The 19,197-nt window shown below is 44.8% G+C and overlaps 1 protein-coding gene across 3 annotated transcripts in view; it reads left to right on the top strand.

Annotated features, from left to right (window-relative positions):
• Positions 1-17,263, top strand: part of LOC137946570 (rab escort protein 1) — a 74,219-nt gene extending 56,956 nt beyond the window's left edge. For all 3 annotated transcript variants that reach the window (XM_068792917.1, XM_068792919.1, XM_068792910.1), the window contains 3 exons: positions 15,255-15,438; positions 15,604-15,687; positions 16,784-17,263. In XM_068792917.1, coding sequence (XP_068649018.1) covers positions 15,255-15,438; positions 15,604-15,687; positions 16,784-16,873 — 358 coding nt within the window. In that variant the 3' untranslated portion in view covers positions 16,874-17,263. The remainder of the gene's footprint in view (positions 1-15,254; positions 15,439-15,603; positions 15,688-16,783) is intronic.
• The last annotated feature ends 1,934 nt before the right edge of the window (positions 17,264-19,197 follow it).

Genomic DNA, 19,197 nt, shown 5'->3' with positions numbered 1-19,197 from the left:
AAGATATCTTCAAAGTCTGTAAGTAATTGATATAACTTACAGTTGTTCGTGCTCTGGACCTGAACAACCTGAAGGGTGCAAGGCACTGGTGCTTGGGTGTCATGCAATGTAATCTGACGGTGGTCCTCTGTAAAGGTCATGGTCAGAGCTTGAAAATCCCATAATATTGACCCCAACAGTTGTAGCCATTTAATTCCCAATACCAAATCAAATTCGGACAGTGGAATCACTAGGAAATCTGCAATAAATGCTTGTCCCTCAATATCAAAGTGTGTGGCTGGAGAGATGCCCACACTCGTAATTTTAGCCCCATTGGCTACTGATACCGAAAGGCCAGTCTGTTGCTAGACTACTAACCCAAGTTGTTCTGCCACTGGCTGACTGATGAAATTATGTGTACTGCCAGAGTCAACTAAAGCAAGTAACTGTAGATGATGTAACTGGGCTTTAACCTGCATGGTACTAGAATTGCAAAGACCAGTCATGGCATGAAGGGAAATCTCTGGACCCTCTTGGTCTGTCTCCACAATCTCCTCCTCTGGTAGTATGTCTTCACAATCCTCCCACAGACATATACTGAATAATCTTTTGCATAGGTGACCTTGTACATACTGTTCATCACAGTTAAAACAAAGGCCCTTGGCCTTTCTCTGATCCATTTCTTGTCTGTTTAGTTTTTTGAAGTAAGGAGCTGGTGGAGTCGAGTTAGAGCTGTCTGGGCGTGGTGCTACACTGGCTCCAAAACGTGGAGGTCCATAATAAGGGGGTGGCGCAGTGGCATTGTGCCTTCCTGGCCAAGCTGGTTTTTTGACCAATGAATTCTTTAGAACACGCTGCTTATGCTCAATTGACCTGGCTAAATTCATAGCGTGGTCCAAATCTGTAGGACCATGTAATTCAACTTCCAGCCGCAGAGCTTCTGTCAAACCAACAGTAAAAATATGAACATACTGGGTGTGACGGACAAACTCATTAGCGCGGGCCAACCGTTCCTGGAAGGTCTGTTGATACACCTCTAGTGATCCAATCTGCTTATAATTGATTAATTCGCCCAATGGATTGCTACTAGCTGGAGGACCAAACCTCATCATGCATGATTGTCTAAAGGTTGCCCAATCCTGAACCAATTGGTCATTTCGGAATTGGTGGTACCATTAGAGTGCTTCATCGAGCATGTGGTAGGCGGCAAAATAAACTTTCTCATCCGCAGGTGTTTTTTGATGATAAAAGAATTGATCACACTTGGTTAACCAAATCAAGGGGTCCTTAGACCCATCATATGTAGGAAAGTCTAGTTTTAAATACCTGGGAACCATATTTGGTCCCTGAGTGGTAGGCCCCAGATAGGGATTGTGATGACACATGGTGGTAGTGGAGGAGGTGATGGGTGGTATTGATGGTGGTCGGCCGGTGGAGAGTAGGCTGCCGGCGGTTGTGCTCATGTACCACTGTCATCTTGTCGCCGGAGGAGAGCTTGGATGGCGGCATCCATGGATTTTATGGCCTCACGCAGGTCAGATGTTGTCTGACGCACCTCTTCCAGGGATTGAGCTTGAAGGTCTGTCATCTGGCGATTATCTTCAACTAATTGCCTCAAATCCTCAGGGGAAGAGGAATCCCCAAGGGTGGACCTGTCTGATACCAAGATGTTAGGTTCTTCCTGAGCCAAGAATCAAGTCACCTTTCTTTCCTCTCTTCTCTCCATATTGGTTCTTGACGCCGGAAGAGGATTCTTGTTCCTTGAATGTGGAATGATGGAAATAGGAATGGAATGATTGAGCTTTGAAGGAAGCTCGACCTGGACCTCAGAGGGAGAATCCGACCTAGACCTCTAAGGGAGAATCTGACCTGTTTAATTCTAATTTCTCAATACTTGCCTTTTATTAACCTTGACGTCCCCATAAATAGGGTTGAGGACGGAAATACAAAATAGACCCATGGGTCAATTGGTTCACGCCACCTTACATCTAAACCAAACCAAACCAAACTAAACCAAACTAAACCAAATGAAATTACATTAAAAGTAAATTGGCATAATTTAATTCCTATGCCTATGGATAACTCGTGATGCTATGGAGTCCATAACAGTTGAACGCTCAAACAGTGAAGGATAAGTTTCTGATTCCGGTAGTGGATGAGCTCCTGGATGCGCCAATGGTAAGAAATGCCCATATTTAGAGAATCGGTCCACAACCACAAAGATAATTGATTTGCCAAATGTTGTGGGAAGGCCAACAATAAAGTCCATGAATATATCTGCCCATACCTGTGAAGGTAACTGAAGTGGTTGCAGCAGCCCAGTTGGACTTAAGGACTCCGCTTTGTTCTGCTGACAAATCTGGCAAGCTGTCACATAGTCCCCCACACTACTTTTCATGCCCCGTCAGTAAAAGTCACGACTGATACGAAAATACGTTTTCTGCCGGCCCTCATGAGTGCTGTCATGAAACGTAGATAATATGTTGTGTATGAGGACTGAGGTCGGATGGAGATAAATCCGATTCTTGAACAATATAAGTCTGTCCTGAATGGTCCAGTTGCTATCCATTGTTTTCTGCTCAATATTGTGATATAATTCCAGGAGCTCGGGATGCTGCTGAGTTTCATCCCGAATGAAATCCAGCAAAAGAAATTTGGGCCGACTGATTGCGTTCAGCTGAGTGTCAGACAGGTCCCTGCGGGACAAGGCATTCGAGCCCACGTTGAGGTGGCCAGGTTTATACTCAACCATAAAATCAAACCCCATCAATTTGCTCAACCAATGCTGTTGGGGGGAGGTGGTGATACGTTGCTCGAGTAAGTACTTCAAACTGCAGTGATCTGTCCATATGATCAAGGAACTCCCCCATAGATAGGGTCGCCAGTGCTGAATGGCTTTAGCTAAGCCAATCAGTTCCCTTTCATAAGCAACTAATTTGTGGTGATGTTGGCCGAGCTATCTACTGAAATAAGCTATGGGATGGCCCTGCTGCTGTAAGACCGCGCCAATACCGCCGCCTGATGTATCACATTCAATCACAAACAATTCATCAAAGTTGGGAAGTTGGAGTACCGGGGTGGATGATAATGAGGTCTTCAAGTTCTCAAAAGAGGACGCTGCTGTATCAGACCATGTGAATGCATTGCGCTTAAGGAGATTGTTGAGGGGAGCTGCGTTTTGTCCATAGGCATGAATAAATTTTCTATAGTAACCTGCTAGGCCCAAGAACCCCCTTAACGCCGTGACGGATGTGGGAGTAGGCCAGTCAACTACTGCCTGGATTTTGCTTCGGTCTGCCTTCACTCCAGATGCTGAGATTACATGGCCCAAATATGCTACATTTGACGTACCCATTGAACATTTGGACTGGTTGAGAACCAAATGATGGGAAAGTAGGATAGTGAACACATGGTGCAGATGTTGAAGGTGTTCGTCCCAGTGCTTACTATAAACCAGAATATCATCAAATAACACAAGAACAAACTTCCGTAAGATAAAACGAAATACCTCATTCATGAGGGCCTGGAAAGTGGAGGGCGCGTTGGATAGTCCAAATGACATGACTAAAAACTCGAAATGCCCATGGTGCGTGCGGAACTCCGTCTTCTCCATGTCGGAAGAGTGCACACGAATCTGGTGATACCCTGATTTCAAATCCAGCTTTGTAAATAAGTTGGCCCTATGCAATTCATCTAAAAGTTCGTCCACCACTGGAATTGGAAATTTATCTTTGATGGTATGAGCATTGAGCTCTCTGTAGTCAACACAAAAGCGCCAGGATTTGTCATGTTTCTTGACGAGTAACACAGGTGAAGAAAAAGAAGACCTGCTGGGCTGGATAATTCCTTGGGCGAGCATAGGCTGGCATTGGCGCCCGATTTCATCTTTTTGTAAGTGGGGTAACGGTAAGGTCGTACCACCACAGGTTTAGTGCTCAATTTCAATCGGATACGGTGATCACAATTTCTGAGAGGTGGAGGGGTAGTAGGCGCCTAAAATAAGTCACCAAATTCTGTAAGTAAGGAATTTAACTTACATTGATCTGCGTCCAAGACTTGGATTTCCTGAAGAGTGCATGGCGTGGGAGCATGAGTGCCATGAAGAGTGATGGGATGCTAGTGGGCAGTAAACGTCATAGTGAGTGCCTTGAAATCCCATAATATTGGCCCCAACGTCTGGAGCCATTTAATGCCCAATACTAAGTCAAAACCAGCTAGTGGAATGATTAGGAAATCTGCTACAAATGAGTGACCTTCAATACAAAATGCAGTGGAGGGAGAAATTCCGCACTTGCAATTTTTTCCCCATTGGCAACGGATACTGAAATGCCGGTATTAGTTTGAATCCCCAACCCAAGTTGTTGAGCTGCTGGCTTGCTAATGAAATTGTGGGTACTCCCCGAATCCACTAATGCCAGTAACTGGAGATGCTGTAATCCGGCATGGACCTGCATAGTGTTGGAGCTGTGCATGCCTGACATAGCATGGAGGGAAATGGCTGGTTCTTCCGGCTGTGGTTCTACACTGTCTGCCAATTGTGTCTCTTCCTCTGACTCATCCAGTACCTCCAACCATAATAAACGTTTGCATTGGTGGCCCTGGACGTATTGCTCATCACAATTGTAACAAAGGCCCTTGGCTCGCCTCTGTTCCATCTCTGGTCTAGAGAGGCGACCGATATATTGTGCTGGTGGAGTGGAAGTAGAATTTTCAGCACGTGGTGTTGGGATTTGCCCTTGGCGTGGAGATGCTGCATATGATGAGGGGGCACTAGTGGGTGCCCTGCTTTGCCAAGGTGGTCGTCGGACCAGAGACTCCTTGAGGATACATTGTTTTGTATCTATAGTCCGGGCAAGGTTCATAGCATGAGCCAGGTCTTGAGGGTCATGCAGTTCTACTTTCAGGCGCAAGGCCTCCACTAATCCGGCAGTGAATAAATTAACATATTGTGTAGGTGGCACAACCGACTGGCGTGTGCCAGGCGTTCTTGAAATTGCTTCTGATACAGCTCAATGGTCCTAGTCTGTTTTAAATTGACCAGATCCCCCAAAGGGTTGCTACGTGCAGGAGGCCCAAACCTCAACATGCAATAATCTTTAAATAGATCCCAATCATGAATATGATGCTCCGAATTAAACTGATGATACCATAGGAGTGCTTCATCAAGCATATGGAAGGCAACTAAGGGAACCCGATCATCATCATGCATTCTTTGATTATAAAAGAACTGGTCACAACGGTGTAACCATATCAAAGGATCCGTAGACCCGTCATAGGTAGGGAAATCTAACTTGGTCTACCTGGGCACCGTGTTGTGGCCTGGTGCCTGAGTTCCCATGGCCGTTGGATGTGGTTGGCGCAGATGTGGTGGAGGTGGGGGCGGGTGGGGAGGGTGGTTCTCGGCAGGGAGTGAAGAACTGCCAGGCGGTGTAGCAACCCGAGCAAAACCTTCATCTACTCGCCGGAGCAATTGTTGAAGAGTATCATTGATGACGGAAACAACAGATTGAAGGCCATCAATTCGATTTTGATTTTCTTCAGCAAGATGACGCGCATCTTTAGGGGGAGAGGAATCGCCAAGGGTGGTCCTGTCTGATACCACGACGTTAGGTTCTGCCCTTGCCATGGATCCCGTCACGCTTCGTTCTCCTCTTTCCTCTAGGTTTGCCATTGACGAAGAGAGGACTTTCCTATGCTTCGAACGCCCAATTGCTTGGGATGGACGAGCCTCGAAGGAGGCTCAACCTTGGACCTCAGAGAGGGAGAATCCGAACGTCTACACTACTTTGATTCAATGCTTAATTTTCATTCCAGCCCGTTCTCCTCCATAAAAAGGATTAGGGACGCAAACAAGCAGGCCCAAACCGAGGGGCACAAGTTATAAGAAAATTACAAATAACCCATCCTAACACATAAAAGGAATTGCATAAATTAAATCCTGCATCTGCTTATTACTCTAGATGCTATGGAGTCTATAATATTGTGGCTATTTACTAAACTGGACTTACGGTCTGGATATCATCGGGTCAGGATGCACCCCTCTGATATTGAGAAGACAGCGTTCCGCACACATCATGGCCACTTTGAGTTCGTCGTCATGCCGTTTGGGTTATCGAATGCACCCTCCACTTTTCAAGCTCTGATGTATTTAGCCCCTATCTTCGGAAATTTGTTCTTGTGTTTTTTTATGATATTCTCATATATAGCAAGTCCGGAGAGGAGCATTTAGAGCATTTAAGAATTGTTTTTGAATTGTTACGAGCACATCAGCTCTATTTAAAATAGTTCTTTTGCGGCTTCACATGTGGCTTATCTTGGTCACATTATCTCCCATGAGGGGGTCACGGTTGATCCCGAGAAGATTCGGGTTATTCATGATTGGCCACAGCCACAGTCTTGCTCAGCTTTTCGGGGTTTTTTGGGTCTTGCAGGATACTACCGCAAATTTATTCAGAATTATGGGCCCTTGGCAGCACCCTTGACCAGTCTCCTCAAGAAGAATTCTTTTCTCTGGAATGAAGAGGCCACATAGTCGTTTGAGGCCCTCAAATCTACTCTCGCCTCCACCCCAATATTACAACTTCCTAATTTTGATGAATTATTTGTGGTCGAGTGCGACGCTTCTAGTGGGGGCATTGGGGCCGTCTTACAACAACATTCACATCCTATTGCGTATTTTAGCAGACAGTTGGCAGTCCGTCATCACAAACTGGCAGCATATGAATGAGAATTATTTGGGTTGGCCAAGGCGGTTCAACACTGGCGGCCTTATTTATGGCGTCGGGCATTTCTCATCCGCACTAACCACTATAACCTTAAATTCTAACTGGAACAACGTCTGACGACGTCGCCACAGCAGCACTGGATCAGTAAGTTGTTGGGTTTTGACTTTTCAGTGGAATACCGTGCAGGGAGATTGAACAAGGCGGCAGATGCCTTGTCGCGGTGTTTTGAAAATCAGCAGTTTGTCTATTCGCTCAGTCTGCTGAGATTCCTCATCCTTGACTTGTTGAGGGAAACACATGCCACTCTTCCTGATCTCCAAGAGCTACACCGGAAAATTTCAGCGGGGACAATGGAATCGAAGTGGTCCATCTAGGATTCACTTATTTATTACAAACAACGGCTTTTTCTACCCCCAAATTCCGAGTTGATTCCAGCTATTCTCTCTGCCTACCATGACAGCACACATGAGGGTATCCAAAAGATGTTGCACAGAATTCAGGCAGACTTTTATGGGCATGCCATGAAGATGTTATGGACTCCATAACATCAAGAGTAGTTGATAGACATAGGGGGTGATTGGTGTAATTTTTTGGATTTCGCATTGGGTGGCATGTGGATGTAATTTTGCTGAAAACTCATGTCTTTTGACGTTAGCTGTCTAAGGCACGCCCTGGTTTTATAAGGGGCGTGAAATGGAATGAAGAGCAAGCATTTTCAGTAGATTAATTGGATCAGGTTCTCTCCTAAATCGAGGCCTAAGGTAGAGCTCCTTTGAAGCTCAAGCTCTCTTCACGCTCACAATCTTTTCCCTCACCAAACTCGCCAGCAACGCACACCTCTCTGTTCGTCCTTCTCTCTGAACTCACCAGCAGCTATAGGACGTTCAAAGAGACACTCAACACTTCCTTCATCTTCTTCAACACTGGAATCAAGAGGAGAACGTTGGGTGACTCGATCCATGACTAGAGAACCCAACATCGTGGTATCAGACAGAATCACCTCGGACGATTCTTCCTCTCCATCTGACCTGCGTGCTGCTGTTGACACAATCCAAGCTACACAGGATGCTTTCCAGACCCAGATGAACCAACTTCAGGAGTCTGTGCTCCAGCTTCTCCAAGCTCAGGGCCCCCGAGAAGCTCCTCCTCCACATAGTTTCCCACGCCCAGCAGACCACTCTGCTTCGTCCCCCCCACCAGTGCCTCCCCTGCGTCCTCATCATTTCAATCCAGGGGCCTCTCACAGCACCGGCACTTCCAGTGTGCCAAGGTATACAAAATTACAGTTTCCCTCTTATGATGGTTCCACTGACCCCTTAATGTGGTTGCATTGCTGTGACCACTTCTTTTGGCACCAACGAATTCAGCCAGAGGAGCGGGTCTCTTTAGCCGCCTTCCACATGCTCGATGAAGCGCTGCTGTGGTATACCCAGTTCGATTCGGACCATCAAGTGTATGATTGGGGCATGTTTGAGTCTGAATGCATGCTGCGGTTTGGTCCCCCTGCCCGCAGCAACCCTCTTGGGGATTTGGTTAATCTGAAACAAACCAGATCCGTTGAGGCATATCAGAAACAGTTTCAGGAACGACTTGCCCGCGCCGGTGCCTTTGTGAGCCACCGCCAGCACGTTCCTTTGTTTACTGCTGGGTTGGTGGAGGCTCTACGCCTTGAAGTGAAATTGCTTGCCCCACCCTCCCTCGCCCATGCAATGAATTTGGCCCGGACACTGGATACTAAACACAGAATTCTGAAGGACTCCTTGCTGCGCCGCCACCTTGGCCGAACCGAATGTCCACTGGTACAGCCTGCGCTCAGCCCCCTCCCCTGCGCTCAGCACCTCCCACATCCCATCCAGCGGCGACTTCCAAGTCCACTCCTCAGCCTCAATATTTTAAACGCCTCTCTAAATCTGAAATGAATCAGCGGCGGGCACAGGGCCTCTGTTTAATTGCGACGAGAAGTACGTCCAAGGCCACTTATGCAAGAGACTGTTTTGGTTAGAGGTCGAGGATCCCGAAGACAACCCTTCCTTCGAGGATGAGACCGGGCCCGAAGAAGAAGAACCAGCCATCTCCCTCCATGCCATGACGGGGTTACACTGCCCTAATACGATGCAGCTATATGCTGGCATCCAGGCTCGTATGCTGCTGGCACTGGTTGACTCAGGCAGCACACACAACTTCCATAGCCAGCCAGTAGCCCAGCAATTGGGGTTGCCAATTCAGCATAACTCGGGTTTGTCCGTTGCAGTAGCTAATGGAGCAAAAATTACCAGTGTGGGGGTCTGCTCCGCTGTGCCATTTGTGGTTGACGGCCACACCTTCACGGCAGATTTTCTGGTGATTCCGCTTGCTGGTTTTGATCGTATGCTCGGCATTAAGTGGCTGCAGCAGTTGGGGCCGATCTTGTGGGACTTTCAGTCCCTTACTATGACTTTCACCCAGGGTCCACAGCAGCTCACACTCCAGGGCACCCATGCCCCCTTCCAGCGCACTTTGCAAACTCTTCACGTGCTGGACTCTGATGGCCAGCACCTCACCCAGCTCATTGAGGATTCGCTGATTTATTCCAGCCACCTACTGTTCTTCTGCCGATACGGTCCTGTGATCATCTTATCCGGTTGAAGTTGGGCACTGAACCAGTGGTTCCGGTTGAAGTTGGGCACTGAACCAGTGGTCTTGCGCCCCTACCGCTATCATCATTTGCAGAAAGACGAGATCGAACGGCAGTGTCAGCTCATGCTAACTCAAGGACTCATTCAGCCCAGCCGTCCGCCCTTCTCATCACCCGTGCTGTTGGTAAAGAAACCGGACAAGTCTTGGAGGTTCTGTATGGACTACAGGGAGCTAAACGCTCACACAGTCAAAGATAAATTTCCCATTCCCGTGGTGGATGAATTGCTGGACGAACTTCATGGCGCCGCAATTTTTAGGAAGCTGGACTTGAAATCCGGGGATCATCAAATCCGGGTCCACCCTGATGATGTGGAGAAAACGGCTTTCCGGACACACCTTGGTCACTTTGAGTTCTTGGTGATGCTCTTTGGTCTTTCCAATGCACTGTCTACCTTCCAAGCGTTGATGAATGAGGTATTTCGTCCCTTCCTTCTTGTGTTTTTTGATGATATCTTTATCTATAGTCAGCATTGGGAAGACCAACATCAGCACTTGCATCAGGTGTTCCATTTACTGCGCTCACACCATTTGTTCCTCAACAAATCCAAATGTGAGATGGGCACTTCTGAGGTCGCTTACTTGTGTCAGGTGATCTCCGCATCCAGGGTGAAAGTGGACAGCACCAAAATCCAGTCCATGCTGGAATGGCCTACTCCGCAGTCGGTCATGGCCTTGCGGGGATTTCTCGGCTTGTCGGGGTATTACCGAAAGTTTATTTGTGATTATGGCCAGATCGCCGCTCCGCTGACCTGCTTACTCAAGCGGAATGCCTTCACCAGGACAGAGGTTGCTGGTTCATTGTTCCACAAGCTCCAATAGTCCTTAGCTTCGGTCCCGGTTCTCCAACTTCCAAATTTTGCGGAACCCTTCATTATTGAATGTGATGCTTCCGGTGGGGGCATAGGTGCCGTCCTACAGCAGCATGGCCATCCCATAGCGTATTTCAGCCGCCACTCGGCCCCACACCACCACAAGTTAGCCACCTATGAACAGGAACTCATCGGCTTGGCCAAGGCCATTCAACATTGGAGGCCCTACTTGTGGGATCGGAACTTTGTGATTCGGACAGACCATTGCAGCTTAAAGTACCTGCTGGAGCAATGCCTCACGATGTCCCCCCAGCAACATTGGCTCACTAAACTCATGGGGTTTGATTTCAAGGTGGAGTACACTCCCAGCCACCTCAATAGAGGCGCAGATGCGCTGTCCCGCCGTGACTTGTTGGAACCTCAGCTGCATGCTATCAGCCGGCCGCGGGTTCTCTTGCTTGACTCCATTCGAGGTGAGACCCAACAACATCCTGAGCTTATCGAGTTGTTACAGAAAATTGAGTAGGGCACTGTGGGCAGCAAGTGGACTGTTAAGGACCGCCTCATCTTCTACAAGAACCGTATTTTTCTGCAGCACACGTCCCCTCTCATCACCAGCATTGTCTCTTCCCTCCATGATAGTACTCACGAGGGCCAGTAGAAAACTTACTTTCGTCTTAGCCGGGACTTCTATTGGCGGGGCATGAAACGGATGGTTGCTGATTATGTTGCTGCCTGCCAAGTTTGCCAATGGAACAAAGCCGAGTCCCTCCACCCGGCTGGCCTGCTGCTACCTCTCCACCTGCCGTCCCAGGTATGGGCAGATCTCTCCATGGATTTTATCGAAGGCCTTCCCACGTCTTCCGGCAAAGCGGTTATTCTGGTTGTGGTGGACCGCTTCTCTAAATACAACCACTTCCTGCCCTTGGCACATCTGTATATAGCAGCTCAGGTCACCCAGCTTTTCATGGATAACATTGTTCGCCTCCATGGCCTGCCCGAGTCCATCACCAGTGACCGCGACGCTATCTTCACGAGTACCTTCTGGAAAACTCTCTTCACATTACAGGGTACCAAACTGGCCTTCTCCTCCGCCTACCACCCTCAATCCGATGGGCAGACTGAAGTCGTGAACCACACTCTTGAGGTCTATCTGCGGTGCTTCGTTGGGGATCACCCCAAATGTTGGGTACACTGGTTAGCATGGGCAGAGTATTGTTACAACATGTCGTACCATACAACGCTGGGCACTACCCCCTTCAGAGTGGTATATGGCCGTGAACCTCCTCGCCTCATCTCTTATGAACCTGGGTTGTCTCCCCTACCCCTGATCAACCAGGCCTTGGATGAACGGGATACTTTGCTGGCACAGGTCAAGGCGAATTTGCAAAAAGCTCAGGCCACTATGAAGCTCCACTATGACAAGCGTCACAGAGACCTTTCTTTTGCTCCGGGCGATTCCGTTTGGTTGCGCCTCCAGCCTTACCGACAACGGTCACTTACAGCAGCTCGCCGCCACAAACTTTCTCACAAGTATTATGGGCCTTTCCATGTCTTGGCTCGCGTTGGCAATGTTGCGTATCGCCTCCAGCTCCCACCAGACGCCAATATCCATAACGTCTTCCATGTTTCTCTCTTGAGGCCCTTTCGCTGTGACTCTCCCTTGCTGCATACGCCCTTGCCTCCACTCCATGAAGGGCATACTCTTCCTTGCCCGGCTCAGGTCTTGCATGCTCGCCACACCCAAGACTCATGGGAACTGCTCGTCCAGTGGTCTAACGCAGCATTGTTTCCAGCCTCATGGGAACCCCTCCAGCAGTTTCAGACCCTTTACCCCACCTTTGAGCTTGCGGACAAGCTCTTTCTCCAAGAGGGGGGTGATGTTATGGACTCCATAGCATCAAGAGTAGCTAATAGACATAGAGGGTGATTGGTGTAATTTTTCGGATTTCACATTGAGTGGCATGTGGATGTAATTTTGCTGAAAACTCATGTCTTTTGACGTTAGCTGTCTAAGGCACGCCTTGGTTTTATAAGGGGCGTGAAATGGAATGAAGAACAAGCATTTTCAGTAGATTAATTGGATCAGGTTCTCTCCTAAATCGAGGCCTAAGGTAGAACTCCTTTGAAGCTCAAGCTCTCTTCACGCTCACAATCTTTTCCCTCACCAAACTTTCCGGCAACGCACACCTCTCTGTTCGTCCTTCTCTCTGAACTCACCAGTAGCTATAGGACGTTGAAAGAGACACTCAACAGTTCCTTCATCTTCTTCAACAATGGAATCAAGAGGAGAACGTCAGGTGACTCGATCCATGGCTAGAGAACCCAACAGAAGACCTCCATTGCGACTTATGTAGCAGCCTGTCAAGTTTGCCAACGCAACAAAGCCGAGCACTTGAGTCCAGCCGGTCTTCTACAGTCTCTCACCCTTCCTACACAGGTTTGGGCCGATATTTCAATGGATTTTGTTGAAGGTCTTCCACAGTCCTCCCAAAAATCAGTACTCTTTTATGGTGGTAGATCGGTTCTCCAAGTACGGACATTTTATTCTACTGGCTCATCCTTATACAGCTACACGGGTCGCACAAACTTTCCTGGAGCAGATTGTCCGCTTACATGGTATTCCAGAATCGATTGTCAGTGATCGAGATGCGGTCTTCATGAGCACCTTTTGGCGGGAACTCTTTCATTTGAGTGGTACTAAATTGAAATTCTCCTCAGCATATCATCTGCAGACAGATGGTCAGACCAAGGTGGTTAACCGTACGATCGAAATATATCTACGGTGCTTGGTGGGCGATCGTCTGAGACAATGGGTTCAATGGCTACCGTGGGCCGAGTACTGTTACAACACTTCGTTCCACTCAGCATTGCAATCCACTCCTTTCAGGGTTCTATATGGCCGGGATCCCCCTCGCCTTCTCTCGTATACTCCAGGGTCCACCCACGTGGACGCTATTGATCAAGCACTCATGGACCCACGATCTGATGTTACAGAATATTACAGAACGCCTACGAAGAGCTCAAGCTCGCATGAAAGATGTCTACGACAAAGGCCACCATGAGGTCTCCTACGAGGTAGGGGATTATGTGTGGTTACGGCTCCAACCATACCGCCAGCAATCCCTTGTGGGACCACCACGACATAAGCTCTCACCCAAGTTTTTTGGGCCTTTTCTCGTTCTTCAGCACGTGGGGCCAGTCGCCTATCAACTCCAACTGCCAGCCATGGCCAAGCTTCATGATGTGTTTCATGTCTCCCTCTTAAAACCACAAACAAGGTCTTTGCCTACATCTACTCCATTCCTTCCACCGGTTGACAATGGAGACGTTGGTCTTACACCAGCCACGGTGTTAAGAGCACGGTTGATCAATGACCAATGGGAGATTCTCGTTCAGTGGAAGGATACTGAACCGGAGGCAGCGACATGGGAGCGCGTGGACATCTTCAAACAGGTCTACCCAGCTTTTGAGCTTGAGGACAAACTCTTTCTCCAGGGGGAGGCAGATGTTGTGGACTCAATAGCACACCGCGTCACACAACGAAGGAGGCAATAACTCATTAAGTCCATTAGTTATAATTATATTGCTTTAAGTAGGATTATTTCGAATTTTGTAAGGAGTATGGTCGTAAGGGCAATATTGTTATTCTTTTAGCCCTAAAACACTTATGACGTCAACCCTATTTAAGGGGTAATGAAATAGAGAAAAGGCAAGCATTGAAAATTAGGTTAAACAGGCTTGGGACTCACCTTTACGAGTTCTAGGATTAGAGATCTCCCTTGAGGTTCTCGAGGTATAGGTTTTCCTCAAAAACCTGCATATTCATCCTCCATTGATCATCACTCTTCATCCATCCTCCATTGATCCATACCGAGCATGGGAGGGAGACTTTCTGTCCCTTTTCCAAACCCAAAGAGAGGGTTCTTCCTCCTTCTCGTCAGCAACAGCTAGAGAGGCATCAAACCCTCCTTACCGAGCAGAAAAGTGCGGATGTTCATCCTCATCTCACGAGCAGTCCTGGTGCAACTTGGGAGGTGATCGCAGCAGCAAGGAGGTAATATTCTTACATACTTGTGCTCAAAGTTAATAAAGATAGAAGCTTGACACTCCTATCACGAGCAGCAATCAAGAGGGCCACAAACCCTCTTTGCCGTGATAAAAAAAAAAGAGAAGATCTTTCTGTAGTGAGTTCAGCATAGCTGTTGGGGTCTCCTACCCTTCATAGCAACTCGTTAGCATTATCAAAGAGGGAACTTTCCTCTTGGTCTCCTACCCTTCATAGCCTTCAAATCGTGGAGGTAGATGCATATACCCTTCCTCTTCCAATTCACCATTGAGGAAAACATTTTTTTCATCCAGTTGTTATAATGGCCAGTCCATAATAGCTACAAGTCATATTCACAAGAGGAGCGAAAGTCTCTTGAATATTCCATACATCTGAGTATATCCCTTTGCTACCAGTCTTACTTTTGACCTTTCTATTGACCCACGATCCTTATATTTCACTGTGATCACCCACTTACAATCAACTGGACTTTTTCCTTTGGGAAGATATACCAAATTCCCAATTTTGATTCTTTTCTAATGCCTTCATCCCTTCAAGAAAAGCTTCTTTCCACTCGGGAACAACAAGAGCTTCCTGTTTATACTAGGAAATTTCTGTTTTTTGACAAGTTAGAAACAAAGGCTCTAAAGCTTGGGGACAATTTGTGATAGGACACAAAGTGATTTATAGGATGATTTGTGCACGACCTTATGCCTTATACCTTTTCGATACCATGTTGAGTTTTTTGGGTGGAGCCCGGTTCCATCCCAAAATGGTTAGCCACTAGAAGGCCTATTATTCAACCTTATAACCCATTAACATTTCTTCTCATTTTTCAATGTGAGACTTTTTCTTACTCAAAAGTATCTATTGATTTTTTTTTGTTGAGAATTTTCTTCTTTTCTTCTATATTGCTATGTGGATGAAGAATTCAGAATCTATAACATGCCACTTTGGTAGCTGTTTTTTATTTAATCATAACTCAATGATATTGCACTTTGCTTCCTTTCTTTTCAGGTGTGTTCTGTACTTTGCAACCCTGTGTGACAGTGGCATTCTAGGGAAAAAATCTCTAAGGGCAGCAATGAAAGCTCTATTCGGGCCTATTGTTTGTGAGAACTCTGAAAGTAGTCTGCCAGAGTCACATGAAACAAAACCTACTTTATTATGGAGTGCCATGTACATCCAAGAGCTAGCTGAGGTTTGTGATTGTCCTTATTGCATGTATGAGAATGATGATATATTACTCTTTGAATGAGCCAATAGATAGCTTGCTGAGTTATTTTTATCTCAAGCAATATTGTTACATAGTAAACTCTACTTGCTTGTGTGATAGACTTCTATGGGAATCATTTGACTATTGCAGGGTGTTGAGTTAGATGATGTCAATTCGTGTTTCATGCCCGATGGGACTCTTCATTACAGGGAGCTTCTGAAATCAACGACGAAGGTGTATATTTTCACTAGCTTCTGAAATCATCACATTGGAAGAGTGATTATTTATTTTATTTTTTTAAAATTTCTTGATTCAGAAAAAAACTTATTTTTTGGAATCTTTTATGGTTTAATTATTTGGTGATCCTGATAAGTCTATTATTCAGTGGCCCATTCAATTACTGCATTCAAAATCCTAAATCTGTTTAGGCACGTTGACCCACTAAAGTCAGCTTGATTCAGTCAGAGAATGCAGTACTCTCGTAAAACTTGGTTTGTAAAACGAGTCACTGTACAGGAATATTGGCCCAGTCATTCCATTACGAGAGAATCAATTTTTTGTCTGTCAATTTGTCATTTAACTGTGTTAGTAGTTTGCATACTCTAAAACCTACAACAGAAATTTTACAAAATTTTCATATATTATAATCAAGAAATCAAATGCATGATATGGTATTATGATACGCCATGAGTTTTAGGTTGTATAATTTTGTAATAATTTAAAAATACTTCTAATTCTGTTCTAATTTCTGTAATTTACCAATATATATCTATCTGTTCATGTATCTGGTGTCTTTGTGTAAAGTGGTCAAGACTGACCACTCATATTAGTCTTTGCATAAACTCGGATCATATTAGTCTTTTAATCTATGCTGTGCTGTACTCCAACTAAATATGTTGTTACTGTCTATCTGGGGAAATGGTATGTTAGAGGATATGTAACTTTCCTGTGAAATTTGTTTGTAGCAAGAAGTAATTGTGGTTTTAACAACTACCTACTAGTTAATGCTTATTCATCTTCTCTGCATCCCTTTCTTCCCCATGATGTACCTCTTATAGCATGGCATTGAGCTTTGCAATTCAAGAAAATCTCATTAGTACCTTTCAAGTAGTCTTTTATAATGCCTTGAACGCAAACCAAATTAATGTCCCCGTTGTAACTTTTATCTATTCTTATCTAAAATCCTGAGCCAAAACATATTTCTAATATTTCATTTTCTTTTCTTGCTTGTTGAGGCCTTAGTGATTTCTCCTTCTAAAAAGTATTACGAGTTCTGAAGTGGAACTGTTTTGGGGTGTACATACTGATTAGTAACCTGTATTCCATGCAGTTATTTAAGAAAATGTTTCTCCAGGAAGAACTTTTCCCTGAGACTGCAGCAGATGCCACAGATGATGAACCTGTAGAAAGACCTGAATGATTTCTACCAAAAGCTCCAAGAAGGTTGCCCTCTGATGTTTGGCCTTGCATTCATCAAGGTTCCAGTAATTCCATGGGCTGGAACAAAGAATTGTGCTTGTGGTTAGGATTGAGAGGATTGAATACATCTGAATTGAGAAGGAGAAAAAATCATGAAAGACAGTGCCAAGAAAAAAACATTAGGTCAACAAAAGATGTCTGTTACTTATGGATCTCAGTTTTCAGATCATCTTACCTGAAAAGTCTCTTGTATTTGGTTATTAAAGGAGAGAACTTGCCTTCCGTTCCATTTTATATGTTGTCAGCAAGTAATAGCACCCTTTTGTTTAAGATCCTGTAATTACTGGCCGGTTTCAAGTTTGTTACCTTAAACGCCTATATATTTCTGCGAGTTAACTTAAATTGTGTTATATTAAAAGCTTAATATATCACCGTAATATTTTGATTTTCTTTAATGTAGATGTATGAGTACTGGCTTCAGATGAGGGAGCCACTCAATAGCTTTCAAATTGACAGAATTTAATTGATGCTTTAGGCAGTCTTCAATAGGTTTGTTGAACTACTTTATGTAACTCATTCGTCTACATTGTAAAACAGTTATAATTTTTGTCGAAGATATTCTCATATATAGTTAGAGGTAAGGTAGAAGTCATCTTAAGGGCATTTGTGATAGTGTTATGATTTTCTAGGGGAAGCTTAGAAAGTTAAGTATAAGTGGGATACTACAAGAGATTATGTCAGCAAATATGGTTAGTTATTAGGTTCCAATTAGGATTATTCTTAAGGATATAATGACCTATTTAATAAGAATTCATGGTTCAGTTGGCAACCAAGAAAAGCCCTATTTTTTCTTGGCTTCTCATTCAATCACAAATTTCTCATTAAATAAATCATTACTTCACTAAGATTAACCCTGATTGTACCTAATAATTAAGCTACCTTTATGAGCTTATTCTCCTTATATTCCTAAACTACTACAATATCATATAATCTCCTAAAGAGAGGGAAGGCAGTGTTTGACAATAAGAATGAGAATTTCTTGAAGGAAAAAGAAGAAAGACTAGTTAGAGTTTGTGGTTGAGCTTGAGCAAGAAGACATTAAAAGATAAAAAGATTTCTTTAGTTGCCTTAATAAACCATGAAGTTCTCATTATTTCGATCATTATATTCTTAAGATTATGTTAGGTCTTATAAGGAAAAAAACTAGAGGGAGGGAGGGAGGGAGGGAGGGAGGGGGTGGGGATGGGTTTGTTAACTTTAATTGCTTAATTCGACTCCTTATTAAACTTTATCCTATGTGTGTATTCGTTAATTCAATTTAGATAATATGCATAAGTGATTTCACAATTAATGTATTTGCACATAAGAATAAAGTACATGGGGACACAATAAGAAGAAAATCACATATAAGATTTAAGTGGTTCACAATCCTTCTATGAATTATTAGTACACTCCCAAAGTGATTTTGCATTTTGGAGTTCTATTATGTATAGGTTGTCCTACACCATCTACAATAAATGACTTTTAAGGCAAATTATAATGTTGCACTCACAGGGATTTATGCCACTTACTTGACTATAACAATCAAGTTCCAATAACACATCCTTAGTCCACAATAGCAAACTAGGCTCCTAGACTAGACCCAACAAAGTAGTACATTAGGCTATCCAGCACAGATCTACACTTGGGATTTATAGCAACACACTAGGCTATCTACCCTAGACCCACACCTAGGATTTACAACAAGACACTAGGTTATCTAGCCTAGACCCACACCTAGGATTTACAACAAGACACTAGGTTATCTAGCCTAGACCCACACCTAGGATTTACAACAGTACACAAGGCAATTAGCCTAGACCCACGCCTAAGATTTACAATAACAACTCACTAGACACATAGGCAACAAAGTGATTTTAGTGGCACTTGCCTTCACTAACTTATAGCTTCAAACAACCTTAGACAAGACTTACTAGCCTCTTCCCTTAGCTACAACAACTTATCTCAATTCACTTGAGGTAGGGAAATAGTCTTGCTTTGCCAAGGTATGATCAAATGAGTAAGGGCTGCTTCCTTTCACTTCAGCATTGTTGTAGAGCAGATATGAAAAGGTCTTACATGTCTCTCACACAAAGATGCCTTATAGTAGAAGAATCAATATGGTGAAATCTCATTGACCCCATCAATATATAGCAGTAGAAGACATGTTTTCCCTCTTTGAAATTCAAATCATATGACTTATCCTTATGGTCAGAGAACTCAGATGCAACGACATCCATGCCAATCACCACCTGGCCAAGAAATCCGGTTATGGCTCTATGTGCA

This window comes from Aristolochia californica, unplaced genomic scaffold (assembly GCF_029961685.1).
Source record: "Aristolochia californica isolate CCGP_79_NKW_82.1479 unplaced genomic scaffold, dmAriCali1.0.hap1 SCAF_1, whole genome shotgun sequence".
NCBI lineage: Eukaryota > Viridiplantae > Streptophyta > Magnoliopsida > Piperales > Aristolochiaceae > Aristolochia > Aristolochia californica.
The sequence above is the reverse complement of the archived record's forward strand: the minus strand, read 5'-3'. Positions and strand labels throughout refer to the sequence as shown.